Source organism: Cibotium barometz, chromosome 2 (assembly GCF_041138505.1).
Source record: "Cibotium barometz isolate CiBa-2024 chromosome 2, ASM4113850v1, whole genome shotgun sequence".
NCBI lineage: Eukaryota > Viridiplantae > Streptophyta > Polypodiopsida > Cyatheales > Cibotiaceae > Cibotium > Cibotium barometz.
In genome coordinates, this window is record NC_141047.1 from 5,696,955 (window position 1) to 5,715,705 (window position 18,751).

The 18,751-nt window shown below is 43.7% G+C and overlaps 1 protein-coding gene across 4 annotated transcripts in view; it reads left to right on the forward strand.

Moving 5' to 3' along the window:
• The window catches only part of AUG3 (HAUS augmin-like complex subunit), a 129,831-nt gene extending 113,290 nt beyond the window's left edge, over positions 1–16,541 (forward strand). For 2 of the 4 annotated variants that reach the window (XM_086813079.1, XM_086813087.1), the window contains exons 13-18: positions 13,876–14,028; positions 14,199–14,310; positions 14,397–14,538; positions 14,617–14,692; positions 15,641–15,736; positions 15,884–16,541. In XM_086813079.1, the coding sequence (XP_086669205.1) occupies positions 13,876–14,028; positions 14,199–14,310; positions 14,397–14,538; positions 14,617–14,692; positions 15,641–15,736; positions 15,884–16,012 (708 nt within the window). In that variant the 3' untranslated portion in view covers positions 16,013–16,541. Of the gene's footprint in view, positions 1–13,875; positions 14,035–14,198; positions 14,311–14,396; positions 14,539–14,616; positions 14,693–15,640; positions 15,737–15,883 lie in introns of all 4 variants that reach the window. The other 2 variants (XM_086813073.1, XM_086813082.1) reach the window with 1 other exon arrangement.
• The last annotated feature ends 2,210 nt before the right edge of the window (positions 16,542–18,751 follow it).

Below are 18,751 nucleotides of genomic sequence, written 5' to 3' on the forward strand. Positions count from 1 at the left end.
GATCGAAGGTGGAGAAGGTCCGCCTGAACCCTGCCTGGCCTAGTGTTGTCTCTCTGCCAATGAGTTGAGCTCTGTCTCCAACAGGGATCCATATAGCTTGGCCAAGGTATGGCCAATCATTATGGTCCTATAGTTATTGGGCTTCATATTGTCCCCAACTTTGTGTATGGGTGAGATGATTTGTGTTGAACAAAGTGGGAAAAGCCTTACGCCAGACTCCAGTGCCTTGTTAAACGTGTAAGCCAAGAGGGGTGCAAGGGTGTCGGCTGCATCTGATGGTTGCATGTGATAGGTGCTTTAATCTAATCCCATCATGATCTTGGGAGTGGCCGTTTTGGAGTTTCTGGATGGCCTTTTCCACCATGGTTGATGTGAAGAAAGTGGATGTAGTGGGGCGAGGTTCAGGTGGGTGTGGGAGTGGGAGTGGAGGCTGATTGGGAATATGGTAGAGTGAGTGTGCATAAGTGTGCCAGATGTGAGGGTCTGTGATGGGTGTGGGTGGGTGTCACTCCCTCAACCTATGCCAGGCGTCCTCAGAGTTGCCGCTCAAGAAGAGTTCTTTATCACATATGCTCGTTTCTTGTGGCAAGTGAGATAGTGGTTAATCCTTTGAGCATCATGCTCGAGGATTTGACGAGTCGCTACCTCTCGCTTGACAAGCACATGTGTTACGGCACTCGTCATCATACCAACCATTCTAGGACATGGTACCCATCCAAGGCTTAGCATTGCAGCAGGGGGTGTATGGAAAGCTGGCTATGGCTGCAGAATGTATGCTGTCGGTGAGTTGGGAGGTGAGGGTGGCAAGGGGGGCTGATGGGTCCATATCTACCCACAATCAACATTGTTGGCATATATGTGGTCACATTCTTGTGTGAAGTGGATTTTGGTATAGTGGGAGGTGGGTGGGGGTGGGAGTGGCGGTGGGCTGGGTGGTGTACAAGCAATGGAAAAGGAGAGATACGTTGGTCAGCTCCAAGAGGGCATGTGGGGATGGTGAACTTAGAGATGAGTGAAGCAAGCTCAGAGGGTCCCATAATATAATCTACCGTGCTCGATCCTCCACTATATGGGAAGCTTGTGAGTCCACCGGGTAGGGGCCATTGTGCCATCCCATTATAAATAACTAGACCCTTTGGAGAGAAAGAAAGAAAGAAAGTTATATTAACGTCTATGGAAGATCCCAAGGGCCTATGAGACCAAAAGTAATACAATGGCACCATGGATATACTGAGCCATGGAAAACTAAAAGAAAAAGTAAAATGAAAACATCTAATAGTACTGAGAGAGAGAGAGAGAGAGTTATATTAACATCTACAGAAGACCCCAAGGGCCTATGAGACCAAAAGTAATACAATGGTACCATGGATATACTAATCCATGGAAAACGGAAAGAAAAATTAAAATGAAAACATGTGACAGTACATGGGATCAATAGATGATCCTGTGTAGAGTGAGATATGTTGTGATCATCTAATGACGATACCCGCCTCGGCCAGAACCGATCTGATGGTGGAGTGAATGTCAGGCCTATGTGATGGGAGCGTGTCATGTCAGAAGAGAACCTCATGAATTTGTCTATGTGTGGTGGAGGGTCTTGATGCTCTGGGTCGGGGACGTCTGGCTCGCAGAATGGATGTAGCTCTCGCTAAGAACTCCTCTGGGGCGTGGAGCTAGAGTGTGGGTACGGGTGGTCGGCTCTGATGTCATAGTAGAGGAACTGTTGTGGGGAGTGGATTCCGACGACCTTGCTTGGAAAGCATTAAATATGCATCCTTTTTCACATGTGCTGGCCGCCTTGGTTCTGCTGCTGTCCAGGCTACCTAGATGTGGTGGCTGCCTGCTGGACTAGCCCTTTAAGGGCTGGTCAATTGGCTGTGCAGCCCTGGGGCTGGCCTTTTAGGCCTGGTTGACAAGGGCTGGCCGACTGAGCCATTGCCGCCTAGAGGCTGGCCAACAATGCCTATGGGCTTCTTGTGGGCCAATGTCATGGCCCATGGGCTGCCCTAGGTAGCCACAGTGTTGGGTACAACCCGACACTCTATGCAAACCCTACATGCAACTACATGCTTCCTCAAGTGCCTGGCATCTGGCTACAAGTCTAATGCTTGGAACACCTTTCATCATTCCAAGGGGTGACTCATAGTATTGGCACTGCTTCATGTGCGGGACTTGCACACCTGACCAAGACCATGTATGGGACTTGTACACATGGCCTTGAACGTTTAGAGTGGAACCCTTGTTGACTCGTCCCAAACTAGGGCTCACAACGGACTAGTTTCCATTCCACTCCAAGTCCTACACAAATATGTCCACGTGGCATCCAAGTGTGAGATGCACGTGACAAAAAAAGTTCCTTAACATTATTGAAGGTGTTTAGCTCTACCCTCTCATGCGGCTGAGACGGGTTAGGCAGAAAGCTGAGACGTGTTGCTAGCTACATACGACTCTTCTCCCATACAAACTCACTCTAAGAAAAAGTCCCTAAATTTTTTTGTTAAGGTTTTTAGTTGTACCCTGTCATGTGGCTGAGATGTGTTGGGCTGTTGAAAGCCATGGCAGTGAATCCCTAGGACCTTTGCATTTCAGTATGGAGTCGAACTGAAGGCTATAGAGAGACGGAACAGAGCACGGAGTGGAACTGAAGGCAATGGAGGCACCAGGCGTTGGTGCAATTGGAGTGCTGGAAATCCAGCCAGGGGCTAGATTGAAACCAGGCGCTGTTGCAAAACTGGTTTGGAAATCCAACCAGGGGCTAGATTGAAACCAGGCGCTGTTGCAAAACTGGTTTATTCATACTAGTCTGATTGCACAATCTGGGAGATTGCTACGTGAGTAGTAAGGGTGGAATGATGTTGAGCTAGGGGTCCGGCAAGACCAAGCGGCGTCTCCCCCCCCCCCCCCCCCCGCTTGGTGTGAGGGGGTGCCCCCAGCAGGGTGTAGACAAGGGACTAGAGGCGACTACTTATACATGCACATGCACACACACACACACAGAGAAAGATAAAAGAGCCACAGACAGTACATGAGACCGAAAAACCAAAAGTAGCAGTTGTGATCTGTGGTAACTGTATGCTAACTGAACATGAAAGGACAAATTAGCTATCCAAAAAACAGAATCCACGAACTACGTGAGTCCTACATGTAGAATGGAAACAACTCAACCAATCACGTGCCAAATATGTAACTTTTCAATAGGATAAAAGCAAAAAATGGTCTCCCTGGATCTCCCCGTACCTGAGCGCTGCGTACCACTGTACCTTCCCTGCCCGCCCCTCTCCTCTCCCTCTGCTATAACCAAACCTAGCCAAACCCAGGGGACTAAGATCTTCCACACACTTTTGCATGACCATCAATCTTAACTTACACATTTAAACACTAGCCACGGCCATTAAACATATTCACATATGCTGAAAAATAATATCATATGCACAGGACACCGCCCTGGGACCGTAACAGCCACCCCCCCTTCCATGGAATTCTTTATTCCTCACAAGTATTTGTACAACGAAGGATGTGGGTGCTCAGCACGGGAATTTTCCAAGTACATATGATTTCCAATCAAAGAGAAATTGAATTTGCAAGAACATTGTCCCACAAACTCACAAGATTCTGCACTTGTAACTCAAGGCCAAGGTCTTCGAGATTTCTCGAAAAGCAAGCAGCTTTTTGTGATGAAACTCTCCAGAATCCCTCCCAGAGGCACTGTGTACGCACGTGTTACCATAAAAACACCTCTAGCACCCAAGAGCAAACATAAAACACTAATCTATCGCGAAGAAACAAGCTGTCCATGTCTGAAATTCTGTTTTCAGCCTGTAAACACTTCACAGAAGAGCTTGTGCCAGTATGATATGAGTCAGAGAAGCTTTGCTTATGCACATGAGAGAGAGAGAGAGTATTGTAGGGGGTGCTATGGGACTGTCTAGAACAGGAAAACAGCACACCACCACTTGTTTGTCACCGCAAGAGAGAGTATCGTAGGGGGCGCTATGGGGCTGTCCAGAACAGGAAAACAGCAAACCACCACTTGTATGTCAGTGCAAGAGAGAAGGAGAGCTTGTCAGGCACATGCCCAAGCTAGCTATATGCACATATGCAAGTCAGCCAACTGAAAATAACCTCCCTTGCCTTCTTTTGCAAGTCGACTAGCTCAAAATAACTCCCCAACCCTTTTTAGCAACTCATGGAGCTATTTGTAGCTTCCAGGTGCCCCAAACTTGTGTTATGTCCATAGTTCATTAAAATAGTCCACCTCTGGTGTATATTGACTTTTAAATTATTAGTTATTGGCCTCCCAACTTCATGTACACACACACTTATAAGACTTATAAGCCATATAAATGAATAAAATCCCATGAAACATATGTTTTGTGGCCATCTTTCAATGCCAATTAACCTCTGTAAAGACTTCACATCAAATTATGGCCTCCACCCACAGGTGTCCTCTTGTAACTTGGTTGAACACAATGCTAATCAATACACTTAAATACACTAAGATTTGATGGACACTTGCTCAAATAAAAGAAGTAATTTGCTGAATTGACAAGAGACACACAATGAGCCGGAACGGTGACCCCTCCCTCAAATAAAGTATATTGATCTTGGGAGAATCAAGTACAGAGTGTGATGGGCATTTCAGACCAAATTTTCATACCAATGCATAGGAATACAGTATTGCAAACAAGTGGTTGTCGATGTAGACTTGCAATCCACACTACCCTCTCAAGTGCCCATGTTCCCTACCATCTGCTCTCTATTGTTCCACCAACACACGGTAGCAACAATAATCTGCAAGAGAGCACGTAGGACAAGAGAACACTACACAGGGTATGTGATCTTGTAATCCGGTTCCTCTCTCCTGCTACTTGCTTCCATATGTAAGCATAAGCTTACTAATAGCAAGTAGAGTCGATGACAGCGGAAATCTTCGCGATGGAAGTCCTTGGAGTGAAGAGATCTTCGATTTGTCACATTTCTTCACGACAAAAGTCTTCAAGAGGATGAAGGTAACCGTGGGAAAGCTTCCCCTATGGTTCAACTTGAGAAAGGAGGGCTGAAATTAGGCTTTTCAGTAAAAAGACCAGAAATTACAGCAATAAAGAGAGTTGTTTTGCTGAATTTCAGTCATTGGGAGTGTGTAGGAGAGTGATTAGCATCCGGAAACACTCTTGGAGGCTTGAGAAACACCTTAGCAAGCTTGGAAATGGAGTTGGGAAGGAGAAAGTGCAGAAAATGCAGCCCAACAGCCCTCATGAAGGAGGCGCCAATCTCTAGAGAGAGTAGTAGTGAGGTGGTGAGTTGTCCAGTGTAGGTGGCAAGCAGGTGCTTTGTGGAGCAAGCTAGAGTGGACACATGGCTGGTTACTCCCTTTGTACAAAGGGGATAAGGTCTGGGTGGTGGACATTGGGTTATGTCCACCTCGGGACATCAGTGTGTGTGAACACCAGGCTGCTCATAATTTATAAATAGGTTTTGGTCGCCTAAAACTTAATGAAGTGTGTACACACTCACTTATAAATTAGTGCTAATTCCTAAGGCTAGGTTTATGACCAATACTTACCACCTATCACATGCCACATAACCATGTCAATAGATAGTTTCACATGCACGGTTTGCAGGTGGGAGTCCCCTTACCCGGAACTACACATTGGTGAAGCAAGCATGAAAACAGAATGCAAGTTCAATTGCAAGCAAGCACATAAAGATGCTATACACGAAGTACCAGACCCAATGGAACACCAATCCACCAGGCATTGCCGGGCATGTACACAGAGGCACAAGTCCCAACGGAAAGCCAAGTCCACAGTATCACATGAGTGGCATCAATCCCCGGCATATACAACTGCCATGGACACCAGTCCAATGTACATACATGATAAGAAAGCATGGGTGGACCAATTGGGTGGCCAAATGGTGACACCTCTTCCATGTGAAATGTCCATATCTCATAAATATGAGCCTGTACGCGTGCACACCATACCATATATGTGTGAAATCACAATTCATGGAGTTCTAGATTGTAACATGTAAGAAACTATGTGAATTGGTTTATGAAACCAATTCCATCTCTCGGTCCAAATCTGGCATAGATCGTCCATCCTGCAAATTCTAGTCCAATATAGATTCTATCTGTTTGAAATGTGAATAAGATGTGGTAATGTGGCATGTCACTTGCAAGTAATACTAATAGTTTAAAAAATTGCATACCTCTCTTTTGAAAGATATCTACAATTTATCATAATTTTCTTGAGCCTATGCCTGTAGTGGTAGAGTAAGGTCATTGTACTTCCTTCATGGTCAAACAATCTCAAAATGAAGTACAATGGTGTAATGGTTGTCTTTATAGACACCGCTTCCTCCCAGAAATTACTATCTAAGATGTAGGAAGTAATAGTGCGGGCCTCCACTTTTCGGCTTTCTCTCCAAGCATCCCACTCTTCACTACAAACAAGCCGCCTAAGTGCATTCTTTGTTTACATCATTCTAATTATATCATCAAGAAAATTAAATCTCAAGTGTCAAGATTACAAAATGAGAATCAAAATAAGAAATGAACTCTCCCAAAAAGCTAGCCACTTGTAGCTTACCTTTAAAGAACGAAGAAAACATAGCTAAATCTCATCTTTGAAGGCATCACGAGATCATACTTGGATATAGCTCTAAAGAGAGCTAGTGTTTGAGTCTTCCTTGTAATGAATCTAATGATTTGTGTGGCCTTATCCAGTGTAGAGTGCACCCACTCTACCTTTGCAATGTCTTCCATTATCAAATCCAAAGAATGGGATACACATGGAGTCTAGACAATGGTATGATAATCCCTTTCCACAAATTCACCCATCTTAGCATAATTGGAGCCATTGTCTGTGATAACTTGGACCACATTTTGTGGCCCAATCTCCTCAATGTCTTGCCGAATGTGGCCATAAATCCACTCCCCAGTAATACTCAAGCCAAGAGTAAATACATGAACGACACGCAACAATGTGGTACCAACACAAGATGATACCAAAATATTTATCATGTTACGACGTTGCTGACCATAGAAAAACCATGCATTAGAGAAAGAGGAGAGATCATAAATTTACAAAGTTCAAACTTTTATGAAAAATTTTCATAAGACATTGACATGAAGCATAGTTGTGGAGAGTCCAGACTTTGTAGTTTGTGACTCTTCGTGTCACTCCATCCATCTGACACTGGCCCTTGTTGAGAGGTTTGTGTCAATGTTGCTACTCCTACACTCGGTCTTCTTGATGCCTCTTTTTACTTGGCTTCTTCCACCTCTGCATTGATGGCCTCCGGAGGCAAAGGCAAATGGAGAAGTGCTCATATTTCCACAAACTTTGATGGTGAACCGCCGTAGGCAAGAAAGACACCTTCCGGAACATGAGTGCACCCATGTGTTCCTTGTGACTTTTCCCATGTGGAGTGTGCCTTCACACGGGTTGCTGCTCCTCGTTGAACTTCTCCACAAAACGTGCAAACCACGCATTTTGTGCCGGATGTCCCATACTTTTGAATGTGCACCGAATCCCCCCAAATGTCATGCGTATTAGGGGATTTGCAAGGAGCCATGATAGGGAAGGGTTGGGACCTACAATTGAAGGCTGAAAATTTGAGGGGAAATCTGAAATCTCAAAAAAATCAGAAAATTGAGCATGACAATGCCCAAATTAATGAGAGATTGGGGGAGATAATGTGAAATTCATCATTTTGGGAGTAGATTTTTTGGTATTTTCAAAATTTGGGTAGGAGAGAGAGAGAAATGAAATGAAATGTTATATTAACGTCTTCAAAAGGCCAAAGTGACCTATGAGACCAAAGTTACAACCATATGACATGTAATACACTATCTGGAAAAGAAAAGAAAGGACTGAAGGTAAGTATCTAGCCCTACAATACATCAGTAGGGAGCATCCGGAAGCAGCAACTAGGGAGAGGAGGAAAGAAACAAGTTGGAAGGGAAGAGGAGAAAAGGGAAGGAGGTGAGAAGAAAATGGAGAAAGTTGGAAGGCATGAAAAGGAGAGAGAGGAGGGAAGAGGAGGGGTGGACCGTGGAGGAGAAGAAGCAAAGGACTCAAGGAGCAGAGAGGAGGCGTGGAGGAGAAGAGCAAAGGGCTGCAGCCGGGATGCACGAACTGGAACAAACACGAGTGAAATTGACGGGCAGCAAATGGGCAAAATCCGATTTGCAAAAAAAAAAAAACACCCTCGCCCGTTTTTTTGACCTGGTTTTAGATTTGGGCAAAACTCTACTTTGATGCCCACATTTCGTCTTGTTTGGAAACATTTCATGGCATTTCGATAGGGCAAAACGCATTCTTATGTTACTATGAACCAAACCTGGCCAAACCCAGGGGACTAAGATCTTCAACACACTTTTGCATGACCATGAATCTGAACTTACACATTTAAACACTGGCCACAGGCATTAAACATATTCACATATGCTGAAAAATGATATCAAATGCATAGGATACCACACTGGGAACGGTCGGCCCCCCTTCAACGGAATTCTCTGTTCCTCTAGAGTATTTGTACGACAAAGGATGTGGGTGCTCAGCACTGGAATTTTCCAAGTACACATGATTCCCAAACAAAGAGAAAAATTGAATTTGCGAGAACACTATCCCACAAACTCGCAAAATTCTGCACTTGTAACTCAAGGCCAAAGTCTTCAAGGTTTCTCGAAAAGCAAGCAGCTTTTTGCGATGAAACTCTCCATGATTGCTCCTAGAGGCATTGTCTATGCACGGGTTACCATGAAAACACCTCTGGCATCCAAGAGCAAACATAAAACACTAATTTGTCACGAAGAAACAATCTGTCCATTTCTGAAATTCTGTTTTTAGTTCATAAACACTTCACAGAAGAGCTTGTGCCAGTATGATATGAGTCAGAGAATTTGTGCTTCTGTACATGATGAGAGAGAGTACTCTAGGGGCTGCTATGGGGCTTTCTAGAACAGAAAAACGGCAATCCACCACTTGGCTATCAGTGCAAGAGAGAAGCAGAGCTTGTAAAGCACACGCCCAAGCCAGCTATATGCACATACGCAAGTTGGCCAGCTGAAAATAACCTCCCTTGCCTTCTTTTGTAAGTTCAAAATAACTCCCTAGCCGCTTTTAGCATTTCATGGAGCTAATTGTAGCTTCCAGGCGCCCCAAACTTGTGTTTTGTCCATAGTTCATTAAAATAGTCCACCTCTAGTGTGTATTGACTTATTAATTATTGGTTGTTGGCTACCCAACTTCAGTGAGTGTGTACACATACACTTATAAGACTTATAAACCATATAAATGAATAAAATCCCATGAAACTTATGTTTTGTGGCCATCTTTCAGGCATTTCCATGCCAGTGAAACCTCTGTAAAGACTCCACATCAAATCCTAACCTCCACAGATGTCCTCTTCCATGTGAAATGTCCATATCTCATAAATATGAGCCTGTACCTATGCACACCATACCATGTATGTGTAAAATCACAATTCATAGAGTTCCAGATTGTCTTGCAATCCATAATACCTTGGAAAAATTCCCCGTTCACATCCTTTGTAAAATAAATCTGGACTCACCGAACACTGTCCAAATCATGAGGATGAACCAAATGGTGATACTTGCCCTCTACCCTCCCTCCTGATTAGCTGCCACCGCCTCTGCTGCCCCCGTTTTCCCCCTCACGTCTGCTGCTCCCGCCGTTTGGCTGCCCCCAACCCCCACTCCCACCCCCCTTGCTTAGTTTCCCACGTTCCTATTGCCCTCGCATCCTCCCCGCCTGTGATGCCCTCGCTTCCATGTTGTCCCCGGCTTTCTGTTGTCCCTGCTTTCCCCTGTTGCCCGCGTTGCTTGGCCTCCTCTTTTTCCCTTGCCCTCTTTGTTCTCATTTCCTTCCCTTCTTGCTCTTCCCTCTACCTCCCTTCTCTTCGTTGCCCTTCCTCTACCTCGCTCAAGAATGGATCATTCTTTGATAGGTTTCGAGTAGGCCTTCCTTTGTGATTAGCATCATGGCTAATTGACCTCCTTTGGCCAGGGGAACCATTCTAGTTTTTACAAGACGAGCTTGAGACCCTCTTTGCCAAAATTGAGAAAGACTCCAAGAATCATTGGAAAATTTTGTCTCCCCCCCTTCCCCCGTATCCAAGCATGTCTAATTGCGCTGCCTTTTGACTCCGCAGTCCATTTTAGAGATGTAAGGCTACTTGGTAGAGGATTCTTCCGAGTAGATTTTGATACAAAGGAGGTAGCCTCAGAAGTGCTCAAGGGCAGTCCCTTCCCTTTGGGCCCTAGGAAGATTTTCTTCCTACCCTACACTAGCTACTTCGACCCTGTCGAAATTGTGGGGGACAGTGATCCCAAGACAACAAGTCTCTTTTAGGGCACTCTCTAAACAATATGGGCACTAAACTAAATTTTTCATCAGCTTATCATCCTCAAACAAATGGGCAAAGTGAAGCTGCACATTCAGCCATGTTGGATTTGCTTAAATGCTATGTGGCCGATCAAAAAACTTCTTGGAGAAGTATTTGCCACTTGTGGAATTTGCATATGATAACACCGTACATGCTTCTATAGGAAAGGCCCCTTTTGAGATCATATATGGCGAAGTGCTATTGCCACCCATCCTTCGCATAAAGGATGTGAGTGTTGTTGATGAGTATGTCAAGGACCTAGATATTGCCTTTGCACAAGTGCAGGCAACCATTGAGCATTCACAAGAGAAGCATAAAAAGGTTACATATAAGCATAGAAGGCAATTGGGCATCAAAGAAAATGATTGGGTGTCACTTTCAAGAAAGCCATACTTCGGAAAAGGCCTGATAAAGAGGGGATGTGTCCTAATCTCTCTACCAAGTATTATGGACCATTCAAAGTCATTGAGCATATCAATGAAGTGGCTTTTCGTTTGGTTTTGAATCATTGGAAATTCACAATGCATTCCATGTAAGCCAAGCCTACGGAGCCTGTTATGGAAGATCCAACGGAAGTGGATGCGCTAGAAGAGGTGTTACAACCTGAGAAAATTGTGTTTCACAAGGAGCATAAGCTTGCAGGTGGCAAACGCTACCTTGTGAAGTTCAAGAACTATTCACCTATGAATGCAAAGTGGATAAATGAGGTATACTTTCAAGATTATCGGGAGCTCCCAGTAGCATACTTGGAAGTTTCTCAGTTGCGGTCAACTATTTAGACCGTACGCTTGAATGTGTCTTTTGACCATGCTTGTGGATTGTCAAGAGGTGGTGAGTTTGTCTCTAAAGTCTTTGTTATTCATTTATGAGTTGGATCATTTTTCTATTTTGCAAAACTCTGTAAATTAGCTTTAAAGCAATTTTTCACTACTATGAAGCAATGTTACAGAGCTTTGTTGCACCTCATTAAAGTGTGGCCGGACATCTTTTTGTGGCAAGTAGCCCATCAGAGCTTAGCGGTTGGCACTTGGTTGGCCATTGGAGGCAAATCTATAGTCTGTTCAAGGTGTGGCTATCCACAGGAGTCTCAGCATCATTGCCGTTGGGATTGACCAAAGGCTGACCAAGTTTGTGGTAGAGGGTTATCTGCATCTTCACTATGGACCAGGCTCCCCCCCTGCACACTTGGGGCACAGTGGCTTGGGCCACTGAGGCTGAGATTGCCATGGCATATGAGGAAGATGGTGGGCGAATGGCACTGCAGGTTGCTCATCATCAGATCTTGATAGCTCCACTTCAAATCTCCTCGTTGTTGTACTTAGCCTGTGTGGTTGTACTTTTTTGGTAACTAATAGAAGGATCTCTTTTCTGGGAAAAAAAGAGTGTGGCTGGACAGCTTATAAATGAGTTGGGCATTCACATATCATTAAAGAGTGGGCAGGCAGAATTTGGTGGTTTATCCCTTCTGATCGGCCAGGCTATTTTTTTTTCCGGAAAAGAGACTTCTATTAAGTTTGAAAAAAAATTACAAAAAGGGAGAATTCAGACCAAGCAAGGGGGAAATCTCAACCAATCCAGTGCCTCGTGCTGCCAGCAAGGCCCCATATGAGATCAAGTGAAAAAATGTCATGATCCCATTCTCTCATCAATTGGCCACGTTTTCTCTCTGTGGCCCTCGAAGATCATTGAATCCTGGCCCAAGTGGCCATGAGCATGTGGATAATATCATCCTGCAAATGTACCGGGTATCATAAACCAAAGTGCCCTCCATGGCCTCAGTGCATCCAGCCTTCTAAATGTGCCACACTGTGATGCTAGCAATACTCTCCCATGCAATGTCCAACCTCTGTAGGGCCATTCAGAGTTATGGAACTCACTCCCCACCAAGGTGGAAGCTCGAATTGAGATTCATGGTGACAGACCCAGTACTGGTCAAGTCTGCCAGACGTCTCCATACGCTGCTTCAAGGGACGTCTCCATACGTCCCTTGAAGCAGCATATGGAGATGTCTGCCTGGCAGATCTGACCAGTACCTGGGTCTGTCACCATGATGTTGGTGAAGGTGAGGTCCTGGATAAAGTGCATGAAAGCAGAAGATGTCATCAGATAGTCCATTGTGCTCGAGCCTCCTACATGTAGTAACCAAGTCAGGCTGCCAGAAGCGGGCCAACGGAGCATCCGTTATACGATAGTAGTTAGTGCATAGCTCCCATCTTCAAAAGGCATCTGCCATAGTCGTGTGTTTAGTTCCTCTAAGGTCGAGAGAGAGAGAAAGATTGTATTAGCATCTACAAAAGACCCGGAGGGTCTATGAGACGAAAAATTGTGATCCATGAGTAAACTGGATGTCAAGGCATGAAAAAGTAAATTTCTAGCTGCCAAAAGGATAAACAGGACCCATAGACCGTGTGTACAAGAAACTAGGCAGCAGCAGAAGCTCATGTACGGACTGATAATGTGGCGTCGTCCTCGTGAACCCTGTACCTGGCCTCAAAATCCACCACCTGTGGGGCTTCCTCTCTATGTCACTGAAACAAGTCCCAGATCCAGAGCTAGCGAGTGGAGGGTCTGGGTCACCAAGGCTAGGGGTGTCTAGTTCTTTGGAGAAAATGTGCTATTTCTTGAATGGCCTCGGTTGTGGTGTCAACATGCCACAATTCTAGGGGCTCACTGCATGGGGGCATCTAGCTCCGTCGTAGTCCATTGTCCTGGCGGATCTGGTAGAGAGAGAGAGAGAGAGAAAAGAAAGATATATTAAGCGTCTACTAAAGACCCAATGGGCCTATGAGACCAAAGTGGTACAATAATGTCCATGGCATATCTCATCATGGAATGGAAAATAAAACGGAATGAAAACATAAATATAGCTATCTCACTGGGGTATATATATATATATATATATATAGAGAGAGAGAGAGAGAGAGAGAGAGAGGGAGGGAGGGAGATTTAACATCCTCAAAGGCCCAGAGGGTCTATGAGACCAAAAAGGTAGTAAAATGTATCCATGATGAATCCTGAACCACCGAACTGTGCAAAACTAGCTACATAAGCAAAAGCATCCATGTGATGATGCTACATGGTGACAATGTGTGGTCATATAGTGATACCATCCTCCTCTAGGACAGAATGCAAAGCAGCTGTAACATCTCTCCTCTGTGATGGGAGCTCACCATGTCATCGAAGGAGATCGTGGATCTGCAGCTGCCTGGTGGAGGGAGAGGCCTCTGAGATCTAGGGCATCTGGCTCTCAGAAGGGATCGTGCAGCACTCAGTAGTGACACCCCGCATATGTGGGACCAGAGGACCATGTTTCTGTGTAGGCGGTCGTGGACATGGCTGGTGCATGTTCTCTTGGAGTGCTACTAGCACCAGATTATTCTAGGACTTTCAAGTCTCTTGCATATAGTAGATTGGAGTCTCTTTACGTCTGATCTTTCAAATCTTCTGGTCATTTTTTTGCAGTTTATTAGCCATCTTGTGAATCAGCTATCTCGGCACCGTTTTTTACAAGTTGCATGCCATTTAGAAAGAAAAACAATGAATGGAGCTAATGAACTCTTGAGGGTTATTGAGGCTGAGCTGCATTCCTTTGCACAAGCAACATCAGGACGTGTGGTAAATGTTGGTTCCTCTTTGCTCATAGATTTGAAAAAACGAATGTTTGTGTCTTTTTAGTTTTTTTTTCCCCCTGTTTCAAAACACTTGCAGAGAATGTATTTCTTTTTATAATTTGTTTATTTTTCCAACCATTTTTCAATGACAATTTTATGGGTGTTTGGAGACAGGAAAGGTGCTCTGCCTTGATACAAGCAGGTGCAGAAGTGCAGGAGCAAGGTGCTGTTGATGATCGAGACACACTTTTACATCGAGTGAGGGATTTACTCAACATCCATGCAAGTGAGTCAGAAAATACAGACTGGCACCTGGCTTTATTCTTCTGATCCTAACTGAAACTGAGCTGACCCGTCCTCTGCATCATATAGATGATCAAGGAACTTCACCAATCTATGTATCAGCTCCAGGGCTTGTTCAGCAGATCAGCAACTTACAATCTGAATTGCAGTATTTGAAAACAGAACTCGACAGTTCTCTGTTGGAGGAAAAGAATAAGTGCATAAATGAACTGTAAGAAAAACTCCTGATTTGACACTTGATTTGAATGTGGTTTCTCTTCAGCTACTCTCATCTTGTGGCATCTTTCAGCTGTGAGATTATTCGGAGGCTGCAGCAGCTCCTTTTTGCCTCATCAACAACTGCACAGCCTGTTCTAAGTCCCTGGGTAAGTTACAGAAGTGTTAAGGATAAGATTATTCTATTTGTAGGTAGTTTCAATTACTTTTTCACTCGTGGAAGCTGCTTGGATGGCATGAACCGAGTGAGTTTAATTGTATAGCCTTACCAAAAGGAGATGCAATTTTGGCTGAACAAAACTGTTTTTAGGTCTTCTGGATGATGGCTGCATGCAAATAATGTGCATTAGTCCAGAGAATGAAGAACAACACTTATAATGTCATATTATATTGCATAGATAATGCTAGGCATGTGTCATGCAATAGTGCAGGGTACTTAGGGACAAGGTGTGTTTACTATCACACACCACCTAATGGAAATATAAATCTTGAAGTGCGGTAATGCGATCGTTTCAGATGTCATTCATCAGACAAGAACAGAGAATCATACAAAACATAAAGAGCATGGAAATTACTCCCCCCAATTAAGTATTTCCCAGTAGGGCTGGACCATATGACAACATTCAGTAGTACAGTCATTGAGGCAGAACAGATATCACCATTGTGGAAGGGACAATAGTAGTTTAGAATATTTACTAGGCTTGGTATCCTGTCCATCCTTCGCATGCACAAAAGTCCTTGTCTTTTATAATGCTCAAAGGGCCTGTCTAAGATTTGTCAATATTGGATTTTGCTTCCTGTCTTCTGGAATCTATAGAGGTTTTCCACTACACATTGATGTGTTAGGACGAACAAATCTGTTTGTCAAGCTTGTTCTAGTGCAAGTGCTTGCAGTCATCTTTGCATTTTGACTTGTTGGGGGAACTTCCAATCAAGTGGCAGTTCAATCGTTTAATTCTGGGTAATAAGATGGGTTGCGATGATGTGGAACTCCCTTGCCTGAAAACTGCAGCATTGTCATCTTGCATTCTCAACTTTGTGTCATTTCCAGCATCTTCTCACAAAGTAGCAATTAAAGGAGCTCATGCTCTCTGCAGCCACTGATGAAAGAGCTAGCAGACATGGAGAAGGTGAATTCTCAGCTGTCTATTGCTTTAGAGGAGGTGACTCGTGAGCATCGCGAAAAAGCAGAGGTACTTAATAACTCTTCCCCAGTGTCTTAACTGTGGAGTAATGTTTTTTTTTCAACTTTTCTCAAAGAAACTGCCAACAGCTTTTAATCACTTGAGAAACCAATAGGAAGTGATATGGTTGTTTTTGTTTCATGCTATCATGTGCAGATTGTCAAACATCACCCTCATGAGGTGGGCCGTGAAAGACAAGTTTTTGTAGATTTCTTTTGTGCGCCAGACCGACTCCGTAATCAAGTCAGGGAGCTCACAGCACGTGTTAAAGCACTGCAAGTCTGAGAGGCTTCAGCCATGCCATTGTATTAACCTCAGCACATTTTCTAGATCATGTGCTTCATGTTGTGGACAGTGTTCAGTTCAACTCATGCCATTTGACTTGTGCGACAAATTTGGCCAGAGAAATGTGTTGATCTATGTTTTTATTATGGATTCATAACATACTTCTATTGCCCATGTGGCTATTCCTGAAGTGGACATATAATGCACTGTTCATAAACATGCACGCACATGTGCATGGCACACACAAAAGGAAAGAAAAAGCACGAGCAAAAAAAACCATGCACGCACATGTGCATGGCACACACAAAAGGAAAGAAAAAGCACGAGCAAAAGAAACAAGGGAACCCCCAAAAGCCCTGCCCAAAGTAATGTAAATCAGATACCTCTTATGGCCCCAAGAGTAAGGAAGAGCAACAAAAAGAAAGAGAGAAAAGAGAACTCCCAAAAGCCCTGCCCAGAGTATGGCCCCTATGAACATCGAGTGTAAGAATGTAATGTCTGTACGAAAAGCTCTATCTAAATTTCACGATAGATGAATCACAATTTGGCTTCCTTGATTCCGGTGCTTGATAGAAGTGGAAATGCTTTTGCTATGTTCATTGATGGGTTCTGCCTTGTCCAGATAAGACGAATGTGAGGGTTGAAAGTGTGTGTAGTTCAGCAAACAAGCACAGTTTCTCTTGGGCACCATCAACTTTGCAAAGAGCGTGCATTTTTTTTTTGTATCAAGAATACGAGGCAGAGAGGCTCGTAAAAGTCATGCTTTTCCATGCCGGATAACTGTGGATCACCTCATAGCAGACAATAGAAGCGCACACACTCACATCATTACCAGACTGCTTGATGACCTTGGGACAGCCCGAGAGTTAGAGCTAGAGGAGTTGGACCAAGCTTGACAAGATTGTGGAGATGGTTGAGTCATACATGAAAGTACTCAAGGAATATTGAATTCATTTCAAGAATTTAAGAAAGACAGTCTATTCATAAATAAAGAGTAGCTCCCAATAGAGCTTCACAGAAAGCTCCAAATTCTATCAAGGGCTAGATAAAGATAGGCTTAGGAAGCTCTAAAGGATAATCATAAAATGTTATGCAGAAATAGCCACTCTTAGCTAGTCGTGTGACAATTATGAGAAGTGGCCCTATAGGTACTATGACAAAAAGTCTAATGGGTAGGTGCTTTGGAAGTTATGGATTTGGTATGTCATTTCCCGTTGTGCTTCATGTTATGTTCAGTAAAATAAAGTCAGACATTTATGGTGTTGAGAAGGTCTCTCTAGGAGGCATCAATCTCTTTTGGGCAACATCATCTTCAGGAGGAAGAAGCCCAAGCACGTATGATTAACTATCAAACGAAATCATGATAGGGACCCAAAACACTTTTGCAATATGCAATGATATGTATCCTAGAAGATCAATTAGAGAGAGAAAAATGTTAAGCCTTTCGATAGAAAGCGTGCAAACAACCTCTAAGTTCTTGAATTGACAAGATATAAGAAAACAAATACACATACCCATTGTTGATAAAGAATGGAAGGAACAATTTAAAAAGCCAAAGAATAATAAAGCTAGGAAATCTTCTGTATGGTCTACTTCAAAGAGGAGTGTCAAGTAAAAGAGAGGTTTTAAAAAATGAAGTTCAATCAAAACCCCCTCTTCAACCACACTACCTCCCTTAATGTGGTAGCTTGCGCCACTTGCCTCTGGTTTTCAAACATCTTTGTTCACACAGGATAGAACACTCAAGTCTTGCAAGCTAGAGAAAAGGAAAGGAGAATGCAAGGGTCATACCAGTTTACACCTCAAGCCACTCTTGGTAGAGTAACACTTTAACACTCTTGTAAAGAGCTAGGGTCATTAACCTTGCCTCCTTTGTTGTCACCACAAAGGAGCCTTGCAAATGGGTGAGGAGCAAAGAGAGAAAGAGAGCTATGGAAAGCCCAATCTCTACTTCTATGATACAGTGAGTGAAAGCATAAGAGTGTAGACAAGACAATGACAAAGGGAGAAGAGAGCATACAACAACAGTATCACAAAGGAGAGAAGCATACAAGCAACTCAATCACATGAGCAAGGAGACTTTAACTCAATTGTGAGAATGGGATTGTCTTTTCTCATTATTCAAAATGCCTTATATACAATACTCATTTGTACAATGCTCTTTCCTAGCCAATGTGGTTAACATACCCCCCCTCCTAATCATAGTTTCGTCCTTGGAATCAGCAGTGAATCTCCATGGGAGACTAGTGGTAGAGTTTCAATAGAAATCAAAGCAACACTTCATGTACTAGGTGGTTCAATGGAAGCGTTTGTAGGATGTCTAGGAGGTGTTCTCGAACATATCCTTGAAAGTGAGCATGCGTCAGCCTTGCATCCATTGTACTCGCTTGTAGTAGCTGAGTATTTAGCAAACTGTGAAACCCTTGTTGATGTTGAAGATATGCTTTTTATATCCTCATCGAATTTGTGCCATTCTAAAAAATCCACCAAAAGTACAATGATGAGCTTGAAAAAGCAAATGGTGGCCACTATATTTGGATCGAGCACAACTTCGTAGTCCTGGATGAAGTTGTGCATAGTGCGAAGCATCCATTCTTTAGTGAGGACAAGGGGTGGTTGAGGCAGAGGGGTCCATAGGAAGTTGAAGTGCAGCTTTGGGTTCCTCTTAAGCTCTTGCTCAAAATGGTCCCAAGTCCACCTATGATCGATAGAAAAGTAAAGTGGGCTAATTTGGAGATA